Source organism: Triticum aestivum, chromosome 5A (assembly GCF_018294505.1).
Source record: "Triticum aestivum cultivar Chinese Spring chromosome 5A, IWGSC CS RefSeq v2.1, whole genome shotgun sequence".
Classification (NCBI taxonomy): Eukaryota; Viridiplantae; Streptophyta; class Magnoliopsida; order Poales; family Poaceae; genus Triticum; species Triticum aestivum.
This window is the reverse complement of record NC_057806.1, coordinates 312,790,351-312,810,112: the sequence shown is the minus strand read 5'-3', so window position 1 is coordinate 312,810,112 and position 19,762 is coordinate 312,790,351. Positions and strand designations below refer to the sequence as shown.

Below are 19,762 nucleotides of genomic sequence, written 5' to 3'. Positions count from 1 at the left end.
CGAGCCGCTGACCTTCATTTTCTTCTTCATCGCCGTGCGGGCCGGCAGGTCGTCGTCATCGTCCTCGGCGGAGTCGAGGTCGATCTGCCAGGTACGACGGCCTGGCTCCGACGCCCTCACTGGCATGTGCACCGCTTCTTCTTCCACCTCCTTAGGCTCCCCAGCGATGACCGTCGTCGGCGCGATAGCCGTCTCCCAGTACACTGCGACACGGCGGTCATTAGGAGCCCAATAGGTCTGTACTTGCACCACTTCTTCCTCCATTTAGCGTCGTCGGAGACGACCTGATTCATGGCCCAGCGAATGATGTCAACTGTCATCGCACCCTTCGTTGGGTCAGGAATCAGCGTCTTCAGCTCTTCTTTAGTGGCCTTCATAAGCACTGCATTTGATTCGTTCTGCATGTCCGGCATGGAGTCGAAGTTTGAGCACACCTCCATGGTGTTCTCGAACTTGGTGCGGTCACCAGCCGGCCACCCGAGAAAAAAAGCCCTCCAGCCAATACCTCAAGGGAAGGGGTTGGCGTTGGAGCTAGAGCTAGAGCTCATGGCGATGGGGAGGAGGAAGGTTGACAGTGAGAGAATAGAGGGGGTGGGTAAGTAGTGGTGGGCAAGGTGAGTAAATATAGGGGGGTGGAGGGTAGGAGGAGAAGAGTGACAGTCATGCTATTTTAACTACATGCTCTTCAATTAACCATGAACTGCTCTTCAATTAGCCATGAACTCTGTGTTGTGCTTGACTCCATGAATTGTGTGCAGATCGAGAAGAGTAATGAGATGGGCACGGAGGTGCTCCCGGCCCTTGACAACAAGGGCAAGCATGCCCTTCATCCAATACCCTACGAGGTTGTGCTACCGCCCACCGCCGAAGAAGACCAGAAGACGCCTGAGGGTGGCGACGACGAGGGCGTGGAGGAGCCCCCCATCAACAAGCACCGCAACTATGGCCACTATCATCAGGAGGATGGCTCAACTCACTTCTGCAAGGTCATCGTTGCACTGAAGCTTGAGTGCATCCCCATGCCCCTGGACTTCACCAAACACTTTGTCGTGGTGCCGACGGAGTTCAAGCTCAGGAACAACACCGGCTACTCCTGGAAGGTGACAGTCAAGCTGATGAACGGCAGGGTGACCCTGGATCAGGGTTGGGCCACCTACGCAGTCGTTCATCAGATCAAGATCGGCTACATGGTGACGTTCAAGCTCCTCACTCCCGACACCCTCAAGGTCATCATCTTCGACGATGATGGCATTGAGGTAGTCAACAAGTGCGGGAAGCACGACGAAGCCTTCGCCACCAAGGAGTAGGGCCGGGCCACCTCTTTCCAGCATACTATCTGAATTATGCTAGTTTATGGTTTATGAGTTGAACTGTTATGAAGTGTGGTACCGCTTATATCTGAATTATGCTAGTTCATACTCTGTTGTGCTTATGATGTGTGCTGCCGAAGTGTGGTGGTAACCTCACCAACTAGCTAAAGAGGTTACCACACACCAGGCGTTGCATACAACCAAACACCATGTTTTGGGTTTGTCCACTAACATGCAGGCAACCAAACATCAGACAGTGTGGTTCTGCCCATGCAGAAAAGAGGTCATGTAGGCAACCAAACAACATGCAGATGGTGCATTTGAGGCTGCATTTGCATAGCCAGATTGAGTGGAGAAGTGTATGTAATACGGGTACTGTAGCGTACGGCAACCAAACACGCCATAGATGTTCGTTGTATTGTTATAATTAAAAAGAAATAAATTGAAAGTTTTCTCTAAAAAAACAGAAGGGAGGCAGTAGCTGCCAAGACGCCACAAGTTCCACTTCTCTACGTTGGGCGCTACTGCACTGGATTGCGTACAGCTCGATCGTCGGTTGCGGTGGCTCCGTCACGCCGAGAACGTATCCCATGCAACGAACTAATCGGTGCACCAGATGCTCCAGCGACTTCTGGTCCGTTAGATTGAGAATGAAGGGACAAGATCTAGGCACATGTTGGGTTGCTGGCACTCTTGCAGAATGGACCTTATGTTCTCTCTAATTGAACGAACTGAGCATGTCTCTCTTCCTCGCTTCTCTTGTACTTTGGGAGATGGATTACCAAATTTCAGCGCCGCCGTCTCTCCTCTTTTGTACCACCTGAGCTCCCCTCGCTCTCTATTGTAACAATGTAGTGATCTCCATGTTTCAAATTCAACATCACCGACCTCTGAGACGAACACAAGCGTCGAGCGGGCTCGTTGCAGGTGTGCCGACAACGTGGTTTTTCTTCCGGGACGTCGGCGCTGCTACCGCTGTATAGGAGCCGGACATCTGTTGCAACTCAAGGATCCAAAGCATGCTCTCTTCTTTCCTTTGTGCATAGATCATATTCAGATGTTTATTATCTCAATTTGTTAATCAATTTCCTCTGATTCGTTTCAAATATATATGACAAATGCTTCCTAAATAAAATGATATGTAAGTGTTGCTCGGATGTTTTGTAAGATCACCAACAAGACTTGAAAAGTTTAGATAATAGAACACCCGGAGGTGGTTGTTTATTGGGTACAACTGTCAGAAACTAACTTGTATAAGATGCAGACGTAATTGTAAACTTTTATTCCCCAGTTACAACAGTTGACTGCCAAAGCAACATTGGGAAGTGCTCCCCTGTTATGAGCCTACATTTGTACATAATTTACATGCACCTTGCAAACTCTAAAATAAGGTTTATACATGATGCTTAGTCTTGGAACCAATATATGGAAGAAAAAAAGTATCTGCAAGTTATGTTGAAGGTCAGGGGCACATAGTTTTTCTTGTGATTCACTCTGTATATCTTCAATAGAAAGTGTGCTTACTATGTTGGATAGAACCAGTTTACAAGTCGTTCTTGTTCTTATTCTATTACAACGTTCTAGTATGTGATGAGAGGTCATGCTGAAGATGAGAGTAATTGATTACTTAAAGACCTTTAATTTCTGATTTCTATCCTTTTCTGCATTGATGTTTCCGTAAAGTATGCCAATATTGTATATATTTAACACTGAATTTCTGATGCCAATTGTTTGTGTTACGTTATATATATATATCCAATTAGTTTGTGATGCAATTTCCACATCATAAACTGGATTATTGACCATTGCTACTAAGTCAGTTGATGCTACTGCATGTTCTTGTCGTTGATAAAAATATAACCAAACATTCATAATGATGCATCTAAGATGTTGGAACATTTTCTTGCACGTACATAGTTCAGATGCATTTCAAAGTGAACATGGTGCCGTTGGATTGGATATAGCTATGTCAAATCTGAAATGAGCTCGTCACCTTTAGCAGCAGCCAAAATACAGAAGGGACACGAGATGTACTGAAGAAAGCCTGTAGGCCTGTAGGGCAATGGATGATGTCCCACTTTGCTGCATTCTGCAAACACGAGGACCGATACACAAAAGTTTCAGGTGACTTTTGCACATGCGCCAGCAGCCCACCTCGGGGCTGAATCTTGGCCATGTATTCTTCATCGAACGGCCCATATGCTGCTGGTGCATCAGGTGCACTAATTCTCTTGTTGCACGGGATACTTCCTCCCGTCACGCTGCCGCCGCACACAGTGGCCACAACTGCTCGCGCTCACGCCTCATCGATCTTCTCCACAGCTGCCATTAATGCATCATCAGTGTGGAAGCGAGCGCGAGACGCAACGCGGCGGCACACGTACCAACACAGCGACGGCGCCGCTGCCAGCTTCTTCTCGGCCTCTCCTTTCCAGGTCCGTCTACGGCGTCTCATCATCTACTCATCTCCCTCCATTCTTTTCAAAGGAAACAAAAGCTTTGTATAGCTACTGTTTAAAGAAGAGAAATGAGTATAAAGAAGAGACCTTGGTCATGGAACTTTCTACGTCTCGGCATCCTCCGCGTTCGCGCAATGCTTACTACTTTGGTTACCCTTTCTTATCTTACGGAAACAACACTGCTGCTCACCCGATATCTGGGCCAGATCTTCTAAGAACCACCAAAAATATGGTCTGGCGTATCATGACGGAACCAAAGGGGGAAGCTTCCACAATAATAGAAAAAGAAAAGAAGAGGAAGATGATTTCACTGCTTTATTATTAGATCAAGACACGGATCAGTGGGTGACAAAAGCTAGCCAGGCAACATGCCGGTTGAAAACGATCGAATCGATCATGATGAAGAAATAATTCGGCATGTGAAGCCCTGGACCTAGCCTTTTGTTTTGTAAAAGCATCTTTATTTTTGGAGATGGTGTCAAAGCATCTTTACCGTCGCGTCGCAACGCACTCACACACACAGTCACCTACCTACGTAGCCGCTCAACCTATCTGTTGTGCTCCTCTTCTCCAATGGCAGTATTGCTTTCTTCTTCTTCTTCTTACTTCAGGCCTTGGTGTACTCTCATGTACTTGTTCTTTTTTTTTTTGAAACAAGGCAAAAGACTTGCCATTTTCATTGAATAAGAAGAAGGTTTTAGAGTCGAGGCCAGCGGCCTAGTTACAATCCTCACTCTCGCGGCATTACATTACACAAATATTTTGCCCCGGCACGGCACCATCATAAGGCTTCCTCTTTGATTCGAGCAACAAGCACACCCACTGGAATTGCGTTGTTACAGAACACACGTGCATTTCGCTCTTTCCAAATTTCCCAAGAAGTCAGTAGCATGATGGAAGTCAGCGCCCTTCGTGGTCGTGAGGTCCCAGAAGCATTGGCGCGCCACCACGCTTTGACCGAAGTCAAACCACCCCAGTTCGCTGGGTGTACATCTTGTAAACCGAGCCAAGATTTAATCATTCCCCACACACGGATGGTGTAGCGGCATTGGAAAAGAAGGTGTGCCGCCGATTCCGGAGTTTGCTTGCAAAGAGGACAAAGATTACAGTTTGGCCAACCCCTTCGCTGAAGCCTGTCAGCCGTCCAAACTCTGTTGTTGATGACCAACCAAGCAAAAAATTTGCATTTGGGAGGAGCCCAGTTCTGCCACACTAACAGAGGCATGTCCGTGTCCACTAGCCCAAGGAATTGTGTATTATAAGCCGACGCCGCTGAATATTGGCCATCATTGGTGAGCTTCCACGTAATTGAATCGGTCTCCTCCGGGTTGAGATTGACCAGCGAGAGCTTTCCCCAAAGGTTGACGAACTCAGATATGTGGCTAACAGTGAGGTTCCCACCAATATCCACCTTAGAAACCCAGAAGTTATTGTGCAAGGCCTTCTTCACAGAGCAGTTTTTTCTTGTAGAAAGTTCAAAGATCTTGGGCGCGATATCCTTGGGTCTCATACCATCCAGCCAGGAAGAATCCCAAAATGATGCTCGACGACCGTCTCCAACAACAACCTTTGTGGCGGAGGCGAAAATATCTTTGTCCTTTTGTACACAAGGGTTTCCCAAGTTGACCCAAGGTTTGGCCGGATCCGTCCAAGCAGCCCACAACCAACGAATTCGGAGGGCCGCTGCAAATTTTTTCAGATTTAGAATGCCCAACCCACCATGCACTTTTGATTTGCACACCTGGTCCCAATTGATCTTGCATTTGCCACCTGTGACCTTGTCACAACCTGCCCAAAGATAGGCACGCCTAAGGGAGTCGATCTTCTTCATAACCTGAGCAGGTAGGTCTAGCGTCGTCAAGTAGTAAATGGCAATTGATGTGATGACCGACTTGACCAACACAGCCCGTCCCGGCTGCGCCACATGCTTGCCCATCCAAGGGGTAAGTTGAGCAGCAATCTTATCTTCGAGAGGTTGAAAATGGATTGTTTTGAGCCTCTTGGTTGACAACGGCAGCTCAAGATATTTCATTGGGAAGGAGGCGCGATTGGCGGGGAAGGAGCTGAGTATATCATCAAGATCCAAGGAGTCACATCGAATGGGGGCAACAAGACTTTTAGAGCAGTTCATTGTTAGTCCCATCACTTCCCCAAACTGTGCAAGTGTATCCGCAAAAAACTTGACCTCGGTTTTGATGGGCGCAAGGAAAACCGCCGCGTCATCCGCGTAGAGGGAGGCTCGGATAGGCATGGCATTGCCACCAAGAGGGTACAACTTTCCTTGAGCAGTGGCTTTCTTGAGAATGTGATGTAGTGGGTCGATGGCCAGCACAAAAAGGAGTGGGGATAAAGGATCTCCTTGTCTCAGACCCTTCCCAAGCTTGATAGGAGTGCCAGGAACCCCATTGAGCAGAACTCGCGACGAAGCCGAGGAGAGGAGAGTTGAGATCCATTCTCGAAAGCGTGGAGGAAAACCAAGGTGCTGAAGAAGGTCAAGAAGATAGTCCCAACGAATAGAGTCGAAGGCTTTCTTGATATCTAGCTTGAAGAGCAGTGCCGGGGTTTTCTTGCGGTGGAAACGTCTCGCAAGATTGCGCACATACATGAAATTATCGTGGATACATCTCCGTTTGATGAACGCACTCTGGGCCTGGGAGACCAAGTCGTTCATGTGGGGGGCTAACCGGTTGGACATCACTTTTGCAATAATCTTCGCAATAGCATGAATAAGACTGATGGGGCGAAAGTCAGCAATATCTTCGGCACCATCTTTCTTGGGGATGAGGGCAACATCCGCAGAATTTAGCCAGTGGAAATGGGCGGCATGTAGGTCAGAGAAACGATGAATAGCCGACATGAGATCTCCCTTTATTGTGCTCCAGCATGCTTTAAAAAAAGCACCAGTGAAGCCATCCGGTCCTGGAGCTTTGTCATTTGGCATAGCAAAAACTGCAGCCTTCACCTCCTCTTCCGTGATAGTCTCATCCAAATCCTGAAGGTCACAATTGGGGGCCGGAATGATTCCCCAATTGATGTCAATGCTGCGCGAAGGACCCTTCTTAGCAATGCTTTCAAAATGATGGTGTATGACCTGCTCCTTCAAATTGTGTTCTGTAATCCAACCATTGTTATGCTTGAGACGATGGATAAAGTTCTTCCTCCTTCGGTGGTTAACACGAAGGTGAAAGTAGCGGGTGTTAGCATCGCCGTCCTTCAAATTGGTGATTCTTGAGTTTTGCCTCTTTCTGGACTTCTCAAGCACAGCCCATGCGATAATCTTCCTCTTGAGCCGTTTCCGAAGATCAATTTCCTGTTGGGATAACTCTCTTTGTTCCTGGGCCATATCAAGACGGTGAATAACTTCAAGGGCCATATGCAGCTGGACCTTAGATTTAGCAAAGTGTGTTTTGCTCCAGGAACGTAATCGTCGACTAGTAGATTTTAGCTTGTGAAAAATTCTCTGGTAGGGATCTTGGTGACTCGAATTTTCGTTCCAAGCGTCGCTGACCGTCTTTTGGAATCCTGGCATCTTGGTCCAATGGTTCTCAAACCTAAAGGACCTGGGTTTCTTGGGGTCGTCTGCGCAAGCGAGCAACAACGGACAATGATCTGAGAGCGAGGAGGACATGGCATGAAGTATGTGGTTGGCGAATTCGATGTCCCAATCCTCATTGCAAAAAAAGCTGTCAAGTTTACTAAGCATCGGACTGTTTCTCTCGTTACTCCAAGTAAACTTCCGGTTCTGGAGGGGGATCTCCTTGAGCTCACAGGAAGTAAGAGTGTTGCGGAAGCGAACTAATCTGCTATGATCAACATTGGAGTGGTTTTTATCTCTGGCCCGGTAAATCTGGTTGAAGTCCCCATTAACCAGCCATTTTGTCCCTGGCGACGATTTCTGGGAGGATAGCTCGAGAAAAAATGCGTCTTTGTGAATGCTTCTAGTTGGCCCATATACAGTGGTAAGCTTGAAGTTATTCCTCTCCGTAGAATTCTTGACAGCAACATCTCCGGAAAAAAATATGATCCAATCTGGACATTGGAAATGTTCACCACATTATCATCCCAAAGGAGTAATATGCCTCCTTTAGTTCCATCAGCAGGTTTGTAAGCGAAATTCTTCAATCGGTAACCACCAAGGTATGTAGCGATGAAACTGTCAATGACCTGAAGCTTTGTTTCCTGTAGGCAAACAAGATGGCAGGAGGATGTAGCAATTGTTTCATGGACCGTGGCTCTACGGTCTGGGCAGTTCAAGCCACGCACATTCCAACACAGTATTGAGATGTTTTGCTCTAACATTGATTCACCAAGGGTACATCAACAGAATTACAAAGGGGCAACATGGATTGAAACAAGCATAGCAGAAGAGGTCTCGCCGGGACCAGGGGCAGTAGCAATCTATAGCAGCTACAAACAGGCGTACAACTGACATTGGTTTGGTGTACAATCATAAGGATCTAGAGTACATCAGATAACTGGCAACAGGTTCAAGTGGTTGCAGATGCAGCCTCATCCAGGTCCGGTCCACCTTCTCCACCATGCTGCACCAGAGCCTCTTCAACCGCCGACGAGAGATCACAATCAAGTTGAAATAGTGCACAAAGGGCAGCCACAGCAAGATCTGGAAGCTGGCCATGAAACATCTGAGTGAACTTTGCAATCGCAGCTTCTGTTACTTGCTCACCTTCAGCAACGATGTTCATACGTCGACAGAGCAGCTGCTCTGCAAGCTTGGCAATGGGCACACTCCTCTTTTTTGCCCGGAGACGCGGACTCTGCCTAGGAAGCTGGAAGCCAGTTACTCCAGCAAGTGTCTTCCGTCGAGCTGTAGGCCGCCTGGGCGGCGTTGAGTGTGGTGAGGGGAGCAGAGCCGGCCTGCTTGGGATGAAGATAGGAGTGGGCATCTCAGGTGAAGTGGTGGGAGCTACAACAGGGGACAAATGGCCAGAACTGCCATCATCAGATACATCAGGTTTGGACGGCGGCGTGGGCGTAGCAGGGACAAACTCCGGCGTGGGAGTGGCGTTGAGGTCGTGTGGATCTTCAAGCAGGGCTTCTTGTCGTGGAACAAGCACAACATCAGGGGAGCGGGTGGACATGGCCGACAGCTGTGCCGGCATCATCTCAGTCATGGCCTGATGTGCATCCAGGGTTAAGGAAGGCTGCACTCTAGTCACCATGCAAGTCGCGCCGCAGAGCCAGCCCAGGGCCGAACCAGAGGGGGTGAGCTCGATGATGTCGCATGAGGTGGTGCGAGGGGAGGGCGGAAGAGAGCGGCCTCGAATCATCTTTGCTGAACCAGAACGGTGCCGACCGTCCCTTCCGCGGTCATCCCTGCCACGGTCCCCGCCACGCTCCTCGCGGCACGAACCATGGTGATCTTCATCAGCTCGGCGTTCCGGAGCGCGGGAACGGCTCCTGAAGAAACAGTCACGCCAGGAGGATCGCGGCCGGTCATTGTCCCGACCCCGCCGGTCATCTGTGTCATGCTCGTCGTCGCGGCGGTGCCTGTCTTCATCGTCACGGCTGCGAGGCGGAGGTTCCTGCCTATCCTGCACCCGGCGCTCGCCATCCACCACGCCATAGCGCCAGGTGAAAGGCTCAGAATGCGGGCAACGAGAGATGTTACCGAAAGCATCGGGCGTGTAGTCCTCCAGCTGGTTGAGATGAACAATGGTGCGACGTCGGATACCGCGATGCCCAACAGCCGTTGACGGAGCCCCACCAACGCTAATGGCCACCCGCGGCGCGATGGTGACCTGCTGCACCTTGGGGATGGCCGAGGGGTTCGCCGACCAGGCCCAGAGCTTGAAACTGGCAGCATCTTCACGTTGTAGAGTGTCGACGTCGAAGTAGTGGACGAAGGTGTTCGGCCCAAGCACCTGCACCGCCACGGAGTCGCACCAGGCGTTGAGAGGGATTCCTTCGATGCATAGATGGACGTGGTAGTCCGCCCGGATCGCATCAGAGTGCGCGTCAAGGCGCCAGTTGGCGGAGTGGATGTCGAGCCCGTTGTGCTGAAAACGGCCCGGCGCCGTGACCCTGTCGCGTTGGTGCTGGTAGTCGAAGAGGGCGAAGAAGTCCTCCGGATAGTGTGGCACCACCTTGACAGCCCGCACGCCGAACTGCATGTCGATGGCCTCCTTGATCTCAGCAGCGCTCACGGCTGGCCTGCTGCCTCCAAGCCAGAGGAAGGCTCCCAAGGAGGCGAGGCTGGCAGCGTTGGCGTCCATCTCGGGCGTGGAGATGATGACGACGCTCCCCTCATCAGGACGCAGCGACGGGTCGCCGACGCGGGGCTCTTGACGTGGCATGGAGCTCCACGGAGGCGATGGGAGGGTCGGAGGAGTCGATGCAGGGGACACAACTTCTCTGGACGCAGCATGGGACCTCACTGTGGTGGAAGGAGGGGCAGCAGAAGGGGACCGGGAGGAGGGGGACGGAGAGTTGGTGCAGCCCCTCGCCCTATGCCCAATCTGGCGACATCTCCGGCATGTGAATGGATTTCTACAGCTTGCCTTGCAGTGCCCCTTCAGTAGGCAGCGATGGCACTCTCTGTCTTGCAGCTTGACGAACTCGCCCTGTCTACGAGGAGGGGAATAAGAAGCCGCAGGTCGCCGTCTTGAATGTGGGTTGCTAGGGCGGCCTTCTCTCCACCAATATGCAGGACGCACCAAATTCCATTGATGATCTTGAGCGGCCACGGCAGGAGCAGCTTGACTTGAATCCCCTGTAGCCGGCGCAGGGCTTGAGGGAGGGCTCGTCGCATCCCATCGGGCACGCGACTTGAATGCGGCAGCAGGCGCCGATTTGAGGCAAGGGCGATGGGCGCCTTGAATGGGAGGGGGTGGAGTATCCTGAAGGAGATCCTCATTGATGTCAAAGCAGACCCGGCGCTGGGGCTCGCTTACCACAGCATCAGCCACCGCGGCCGTAGATGGAGGAGGGGAAGCTGGAGGATGCAGATCTGGGGTGGTCAGCGTCAGTTGGGGGAACAGCGAGGCCACCAGCTCCTTCCGCCCGAACTGCGGCGTAGGGAACCCCGGAGGGAACCGCGGAGAGGATGAGGAGGCGCCAGGAGGGGAGGAGGAGGAGTCAACGGCGGCGGCTATGGTGGCTGCGGGCGCCGGAGTGGCACGCCGCAGGAGCGTGGGTGCGGGGGGCTGCATCTCCAGAAGCTGAGAGTGTTTACATGTACTTGTTCTTAAAGTGCTGAAATGGAATTAGGCACCTGTTGATGCCATGTTTTGTTCAAAAAAAAAAACCCTAAGTAGCCGCTCGTGAATGATCCAAACAAATAGGATTTGGCCCAAAGACATGTCCTTACTCCTGCCACTGGCCATTCCACCACTGTCCCCGCAAAGTGGGAGCAACTAGTTAACGAGCGCTTCTTCGGGAGCCTCGCAACGATCAGCGCCATTTGGCGCGTTCTCAATCATTCGCCACGTGTCGCGTTCTGGACGCTTTCTTCGGATTTTATTTTTTTATTTTTTCGCACGCGTTTTCGGCTTTTTAAACGGGTTTTTTCGACGTTTTGGTTTTCCTTCGGTCTTTCTTAGCTTTTCGATAAAAAAACGGTTTTTTTGCGCGAAAAAACGCATTTTCTTTCGTGAAAGTCACGTTTTTTTCCGCGAGAGGCACGCTTGTGCTTTAGCGAGAGTCAAGGCCGTGCCTTTCGGAAATGAAACAAAAATGCGTTTTCTGTTTTTTTTCTTTCGCGAGAGTCACGGTTTTGCTTTCGCGAGAGGCACGATTGTGCTTTCACGAGAGTCACGGCCGTGCCTTTTGAAAAGGGAAAACAAAACGCATTTTCTGTTTTTTTTCTTTCGCGAGGGTCACGGTTTTGCTTCCGCGAGAGTCACGGTCGTGCCTCTCGGAAAGGAAAAAACAGAACGCGTTTTCTGTTTTTTTTCTTTCGCGAGAGTCATGTTTTTGCTTCCGCGAGAGGCACGGTTGTGCTTTCGCGAGAGTCACGGCCGTGCCTCTCAGAAAGGAAAAAGTACGCGTTTTCTGTTTTTTTTTCTTTCATGAGAGTCACTGTTTTGTTTCCGCGAGAGGCATGGTTGTGCTTTCACGAGAGTCACGGCCTTACCTTTAGGAAACGAAAAAAACGCGTTTTTTATGTTTTTTCCTTCCACGAGAGTTACGGTTTTGCTTCCACGAGAGGCACGGGTGTGATTTCGCGAGAGGCACGGGTGTGCCTCTTTCGGAAAGGAAAAAACCGTGCTCCCAGTTTGGTTTTTTCGTCCGGTTTTTTTCATGAAAAAAAGTTCGTTAAAACCTATCAACAGGGAATCTAGTTTTGAAGATCTCGACGCGAGGAATCCAATGATGAAAACGGTTCGAGATTTGGACGCACGGTTTAAAAGAAAAAGCGTTTTGAATAAACGAATCTACGAAAAAGGGAAAACTCCCATGTTGCAACAAGTGGCGCGCTGCATCTGCGCCACTTGTCGCGACCTGGAAAAATGAAGTGTTCTTTGCAACGAATATTCCTTAATTAGTAATTTCGCCGCAAAGTATAGAAGTTTTAAAAAAAGGAAAAAGTTTTGAAAGAAAGAAAAACAGAAGTAATTAATACTTCCTCTATCCAACAATATTTATCGCAGAAATAGATGTAAATAGATATATCTAAAACTAAAATATGTCTAGATATATTTATTCCTTCAAAGGTATTGCCGAACGTATTCATTTCATCATAAAATAAGTAAACGACTACAGGAGTAATTGGGTGCGGATCTTCGTCAAAATTGCCGTTGTGATGAGTTCCGGCATGTGAATGAAGAACTGTTGTCACCGACTACGTACTACTCTAGCAAGTGGCATGATTCATAGGATTGGTTGTGTTCATTCAATGGCATCATGCTTACTTATCATGCATGGCCGAACTGATCGGCTGTCGCGAAGTCCGCAGATTAATACTCCCTCCGTTCGGAATTACTTGTCTGAAAAATGGATATATCTAAAGCTAAAATACGTCTAGATACATCCATTTCGGCGACAAGTAATTCCGAATGAAAAAAATACGTGTCAGTAACCACTTATGTTGGGCGACAAAAGGATATCCAAGATGACCACTTCCGACCAGGGAAAAGGGAAAGACTGTGCATGTGATGGACGAGTAGACGTTTCATTTTTCTTTTCTTTGTGCAGGGGAAAGAAGATGTGATGGACGAGTAGGCGTTTTATTTTTGTTTTTGTGGGGAAAAGAAAATGCGGCGGACGAGATTGGTGAATGGTGGTGGCATCTTCATCTTTGGTCAGGCCGTTGGAATATTTCCAAAACTGTTTTATTTGCTTTTACTCGTTATAATAAGTTAAGCCGTGGAATGCATCAGTTCGATTTCAAGTATAATACTCTTATATACTCCATCCACCTTAAATCCCTTTTAAGTAAAGTAAATTTATAAAATAACTACTTAAAGGAGAGACGACCAAGCTCGTATCTTATTTTTCAAAACCCAGAAATCTCAGCTCTGCTTTTTTTTATGAAAAAAAAAATCAGCCTCGGCCTTTGCATCAGAACAATGCATGCGACTGTAATCTCAGCTTTGCACCTGGCACTTTCTCTCTATATATACCAGTACCATCGCTCGAACTACGTACCTTCTTCACCTTTGCCATATAGCTTCAGTTACCGTAACGACGTAGTACTGCTGTAAGCTGGATTTGTCTGGACTGAAGCGATGGTGATCTGGTGCGCTGGTGGCTCCCGCGGTCCGTCACGCCGCTCCTGAGCCGTGACGTGTCCCTCTCGCGGCGCCCCGGCCGTCTGCTGCCAAGCGGGGCACACGTACCAAGACACGATCCACACGACAAGCTTCTTCAACTCGCCCCCACTCGACTCCATCGGCGCCGCTCGTCCTTCCTCTTCCGCCCCGGCCAGCCGCCTCTTCCTCCTTCCTTCCCCGGCTCAGCCCGCCGCATCTGCCGTCGTCCCGTTCCGCCAGCCAGCCATCATCTCAGAGTAGTCGTCGTCGTCGTGGTCGTCTGGCTGAGAAGGATGGGAGAGTCGCCGCCACCAACGCCGCCGCCGCCGGCGGCGCCGGCCAAGGTGTACTACGAGGGGTGCCCCGGGTGCGCCATGGAGCGGAGGAAGGAGAGCAGCACGGGGACCCCGTACAAGGAGCTCTTCTTCGTCGGGATCACCACCTTTGCATCATGTCAGTATATACTACTCCCTGTCTACAACCAAGATGATTAAATTACTGGTACTGGCATGGTCGATATCTTGCTCTTGTCTTGTCTTGCTCCTGCGAGCTGGAGTAGTATTTCTTAATTCATCCCTTCTCTCGGTCTTATCTTATACCCACTGCACGTACTCGTTTCTTAATAATAATAATGCTTCTGCGTTCTGCCTCAGTTCTTGCTCGTAGTGGTATCATTCTTGGAGCACATATATGATTGACATATTATAATGTTGTTACTCTGTTGGGTTCCCAACATGACTGATCCTCTCTGCCTGTCCGTCCCTCTGTCTCCATCCATCTTTTTCAGCTTTGCCGATCACGTCGCTGTTCCCGTTTCTCTACTTCATGGTGAGTTCGCCTTCACATACCCATGCCATTTTCCCTTTCTTCATGTAGCTAGCTGGATTTCACTCTTCATTTGGCATGTGTGTTTGTTTTAGGACGCCGATAACTGTCACACGTGTGGCATGTAGTAACATCACCCACACGTTTTGTTTTTACATTAAAGTTGTCATCTAAAAAAAATCTCAAAAAAACTGAAACTTGCCATGCTTCACAACTAAATTTGCTAACAAAAAACATGTGGACAGAATTGCTTTCGTACCACACGTGTGGGCGTTATCATTTGGGTTGTTTTAAGACTACATAATAGTCCACCTCACCCTAATAAAGTAAATAAATAGAATATGCATGATATTCTCGAACTGCCCAGACATCTGTTCGGTTGGTCGATAGCTAAGACACATCATGTATCTATGCAAAATTTACCTTTTTGCCAGTAAGCTATTTTCACCCGTTTTTAACAAAAAGCAGATGCCATGCAAAATTCAGTGGCATATATAAAGGAGAGCAATTGTCCGTATCCTAGTTATCACCAGCCAACTATTCTTTTTATTTTACTGAACGTTTTTATAACCCCTATGATCTGCTATCTTCCTAAGATATATATTTTGCAAAATAAAAAATATAAGTACTCAGGTTTTTCCCTTCTCTAAATCAGATACAAGACTTGCACGTTGCTCAAAGAGAAGAAGATATTGGATTCTATGCTGGATTTCTTGGTAAGAGTTTTTGTACTACATAACTGCCATTCTGTACCAACAAAGTTGATGCACATGCCTTTGTTTCACAAATGTACCAACATTAATTCTAATTTTGTACATACATAGTAAAAGTTTCAGTGAGCAACGAAACTCATGCATACTTTGTTTCAGAATAATGTCAATATTCGGTACATAACTGTTACATTTCTACTGTAGGTGCATCATATATGGTTGGTAGAGGTTTCGCATCGATCTTTTGGGGCATGGTTGCAGATCGCATCGGACGGAAGCCTGTAATTGTATTTTCACTTTTCACGGTGTAAGTATTTGTGATACTATCTTTCCCTCCAAACGGATGAAAATTTAGCACAACATTCAATTTTCATTTCCTTGTCTTTTAGAGAGAGAAAAGCGTACACTGATTTCCTCATGCACATTTCAGCATTGTGTTCAACACTTTATTCGGATTAAGTGTGAAATATTGGATGGCTATCACTACAAGGTTGCTTCTTGGTGCACTAAACGGATTTCTAGCACCAATCAAGGTACCTTAAAAAACAAAACTCGAGGGACAGTTGCAGGAATGATCAACAGCTGTTTTTGTTAATCATGTCAAATGTCTATTTCGATAATGTTATGGTTACACGGGGCTGCAGGCTTACTCCATTGAAGTTTGCCGGGATGACGAACAAGCTTTGGGCATATCAATTGTAATTTCAGTTCGACATAAAACACTTAACTACCTATGCATAGTCCATAATAACACCGAAGCATATCATGAACTCAGTTTGATCTTTCATAAACATTCAGGTCAATACAGCATGGGGATTAGGCCTTATAATTGGCCCAGCAATTGGGGGCTACCTTGCTCAGGTAATATCACAGGCGTTAATCATATTCACTGAGATTTTCATTTGACCATTTTTTTTTCTACTTATTACCAGCCAGCCAAACAATATCCACACATTTTCCATGACAAGTCAACGTTTGGGAGGTACTCATTTCTCCTATCATTGATTTCTTCATACTAAATGGCATAAATATTTGCCCATTTTCATGTCCGCGATCCCAATCATGCAGGTTCCCATATCTTCTTCCATGTCTTTGCATATCAATTTTCGCAACATTCGCCCTCATAAGCTGCATATGGCTTCCGGTATGTACAACCTGAACTATGCATACTGTATATGTATATCTATTGAGTTTTGTTTGAATGCTATGTATTCACATCGATGCACTAAACAGGAAACACTACACAAGCACGCCAAGTTTGAAATGAGAGCTGAAACGGCTGAAGCTGGCACAACTCAGGAAAGTACAGAGTCACCTAAGAAGAGCTTATGGAAAAATTGGCCGTTGATGTCGTCCATTATCACATATTGTGTCTTCTCCCTTCATGACACTGCATATAGTGAGGTAATATACAGTATGATTAAATCATGATATATAGAAGTTCTCCAAATGGATACTGCAGATCTAGGTGCAGTAAATATATTAGTTCTTTTTTAAAACCGAAAATATATTAATTTTTGACCCATTGTATCTAAAATTTATACATATTTTTCATGCAAAGCTCATCTGCTGCATGCAAGATTAAATTTTCTAACCGTTATTTGTTACAATTCAACATCAGATATTTTCCCTGTGGACTGTAAGTGGTAGAAAATATGGTGGACTTAGCTTTTCATCTAAGGATGTCGGTCAAGTTCTTACAGTGGCAGGTAAGCATAGTTTAATCTATTTATTCCCTAATTTTTTGAACATTTTTACATACCTCTTAGTGATTTAATTTTAAGCTGTAAACATGCAATCTGTTACACTGTAGGTGTCAGTCTTCTTGTATACCAAATCTTTGTTTATCGTTGGCTCAATAATACACTAGGACCTGTAAACTCAACCCGCATTGCATCTGTGAGTTTCTTACTAATGTCACTCTTTTTCTTTATGCCAATTTCAGTTTACTTAATAATTCACTGTCTCCTATTTTTGTAAATTGACCATTAGCATTGCAGGCCCTGTCTATACCAATTATTGCTGCTTATCCCTTTATGACACGCTTGTCAGGAATAAGACTTGGTCTGGCTCTCTATATTGCAGCAATGATTAAAAGCGTTCTCGCTGTAAGTACTTACGAGAATGTTGTTCCTAGGTTTAAGCCATTTTACTTCTAGCAAATGGTTACATACATGTGCCAATAAATCATCATAGATAAGAATTAGTGCATGTCCAATTCAAATATTTTCCTTTCACGAATGCTCATCGCTGCGATGTTGATCAGATAACTAGAGTTTCCGGCACTTCTCTTCTACAAAACAATGCCGTGGTACGTGGCCAACTTATCTCAGTTCACTGGAACACTGCCTGAGATCTTTCTCACGGAAAACAATATTTTCCAATTCACTAATGTATAAACAAATTCCTCACTTGTGTTGGATCTTATTTTGACAGCCACAAGGGCAAAGAGGTGCTGCGAATGGAATAGCCACAACATTAATGTCCTTGTTCAAGTCTGTTGCTCCAGCAGGGGCAGGTATTCTGTAAGTAGTCTTGCTTTCTTAATCTCCTATTTGTTGGAAAGATAAAGAAGAAGAGTAAAGTATTTGATGATCTGAACTTCCCAGTTTGAACAATGGTTTCTGCCCAAGAATGGGACTGTTGTGGAAATACTGGTTCAGTAAACACAGAGATGCTGCTATTATCCATCAATCATTAATATCAGTGCTAGTCTTATTATTACTTTGCTAGTGTAGTGAACCCATGTGGCTGTGTTACCTGAAGATAAATCTAAAATCCTGAAGCAATTCTAATAAGCCATAAATATGTTTTGAAAAAAAGAAGATAAACTTATTGTTGAAAACGTTTTGTGATTGCAGATTCTCGTGGGCACAGAAGCGCCAGCATGCAGCGTTCTTTCCAGGTAAAAAAAGTGCAGTTCCAGGAAATATATCAATTGCAGCATCACTAGTCTTCTCAGTTCTCAATGGTTAAAGTATAAGTTGTTGTGTTATAATCACTAAATTACGGTAATCAAAAATAGGTAGTACTCCCTCCGTAAAGAAATATAAGAGCGTTTAGATCACTAAAGTACAATGTAAACCAGTTTTGTTTTCCATAGAACTGAACCAGGTGGAATTTAGCATTTCTATCATATGGTTTGAGTGTATCACTGTCGCTTTGTATAGTATATCTCATAATTCGTCATGTGTTTTCAGGTGATCAGATGGTGTTCCTTCTACTGAACGTGACAGAGGTCCTTGGGCTCTTGCTGACCTTCAAGCCTTTCCTGGCAGTCCCCCAACACTACAAGTAAAACCTGACAGAGTACCTGTGTAGGTATTGCTATAGAGCAGTGCGTGTGTTTGTGTGGCACTGGCATGCTATAAGAGCGAAGACTGAAGAGTCTTCTTTTCTTGTACTTGTAGATGTAGCAGTGTTGTTGGCACTTGTGACCTAAATCAATCAGTCGGCCAATTGCAGTCTTGGCATGCTCTGTTGCTCTCCTAGTTGTTGTTAGCCTATGGTACGTACTGTAGTAAGGAGGAATAGAGGTAACCTGAATGAATCTTTCAATTTCTTGATGCAATTGGGGGGGCGCCGTTTGCCCTGCTTCGGGTCGGAGGAGAAAAAACAGAGAAGTCTGCTCTGGAAAACAGTTCAGGCGACGGGTGCTGAGATTGACTGACAGCAGCAGTAGCGGGTCGCCGTTGCGGTGCGAGCTGCTGAACGATTATTACGATGGGTGTGGTCATGGTGGTGAAACGCGGATTGGTTCTTCGGGTTGTGGTCAGTGTGGGAATAATTATGCATCTCTGGGATGCCATTAGCAGGAACAGATTGCACCTAGATCACCTCACAACATGAACAGAGAAGGGTTTAGGGTTTCTTTACATGTCACGGGAGTGGACATCATCGCCTGCTCGGTGCAGGTGTGATGCAGGGGTGATGTAGTCGAAGTAGATGTTCTCCTCGACGTCCTGATTCCTTCAGGACGCCACCGGCACTGCCCAGGGACAGCGGCGGCGGCTGGCTTAGGTCTTCCCGTCGCTGCAGCACTCCCCCTGATCGGATGGGGTGAGAGAATATCGGGAGGAGAGTAAACCTTACGTGAATTGTGATCTCGCAGGTGCCCAGCTCTCTCCCGTATCCTTTTTAATATGGCGCTGGCGACAGGGGACCCAAAACCTGAGTTGGTTTTTGGGCGCCCCCGATCAGGGCGCGTTAGTTCTGATCGAGGCTCACGTACGTTGGTACGTGGACCCCTTCACTTATCGTTATCCCTTTATCTTTTTTTTCTTCTGTTAGACTAATAGATCTAACTGGCCTGTTTAAGCCGTCAGATCAAAACCAACATTCTCCCCCTTGATCGTTAGGCTTAACTTCATTCGCCCATTCTACATAGGAATGATGTACCAAAGTGAGGTGTTACAACAGCTCAAAACGCCATAGAACCTCAACACTTATAGTACACCCGCCTATTTCGAAATGGAAAACATTTTACTAATTGGGGAGTGGTTTATTTTAATGGTCCTCTTATTCCAGAATCATCAGGCCTCCAGTAGTCCCATGCCGGCAACATGCTCACGAAAGATACTGGGTGGTAAGCCTTTTGTTAGCGGATCCGCAAGCATATGCTTCGTTCTTATATGTTTAACATCAACTGTTTGATCCTGGATTCTATCTTTCACAACATGATACTTTATGTCAATGTGTCTGGCAGCATTACTTGACCTGTTGTTACTCGTATAGAAAACTGCTGGTTC

The 19,762-nt window shown here is 47.0% G+C and overlaps 1 protein-coding gene across 1 annotated transcript; it reads left to right on the top strand.

Moving 5' to 3' along the window:
* The first annotated feature begins 13,371 nt into the window (after nt 1–13,371).
* LOC123103100 (protein ZINC INDUCED FACILITATOR-LIKE 1) lies at nt 13,372–18,572 on the top strand. The gene is made up of 17 exons (XM_044524590.1): nt 13,372–13,932; nt 14,267–14,307; nt 14,960–15,020; nt 15,219–15,321; nt 15,445–15,547; nt 15,659–15,712; nt 15,813–15,875; nt 15,947–15,996; nt 16,083–16,158; nt 16,248–16,418; nt 16,636–16,723; nt 16,828–16,913; nt 17,015–17,122; nt 17,281–17,325; nt 17,451–17,539; nt 17,876–17,919; nt 18,215–18,572. The coding sequence occupies exons 1-17, from the start codon at nt 13,773–13,775 to the stop codon at nt 18,310–18,312; spliced, it is 1,440 nt and encodes a 479-aa protein (XP_044380525.1). The 5' UTR covers nt 13,372–13,772; the 3' UTR covers nt 18,313–18,572.
* The last annotated feature ends 1,190 nt before the right edge of the window (nt 18,573–19,762 follow it).

Coding starts and splice junctions, on each gene's coding strand:
- LOC123103100 (XM_044524590.1), top strand. CDS start 13,773: ATGGGAGAGTCGCCGCCACCAACGCCGCCGCCGCCGGCGGCGCCGGCC. Junction 14,308..14,959: donor TCCCGTTTCTCTACTTCATG/GTGAGTTCGCCT, acceptor TCTCTAAATCAG/ATACAAGACTTGCACGTTGC. Junction 17,920..18,214: donor GCATGCAGCGTTCTTTCCAG/GTAAAAAAAGTG, acceptor ATGTGTTTTCAG/GTGATCAGATGGTGTTCCTT.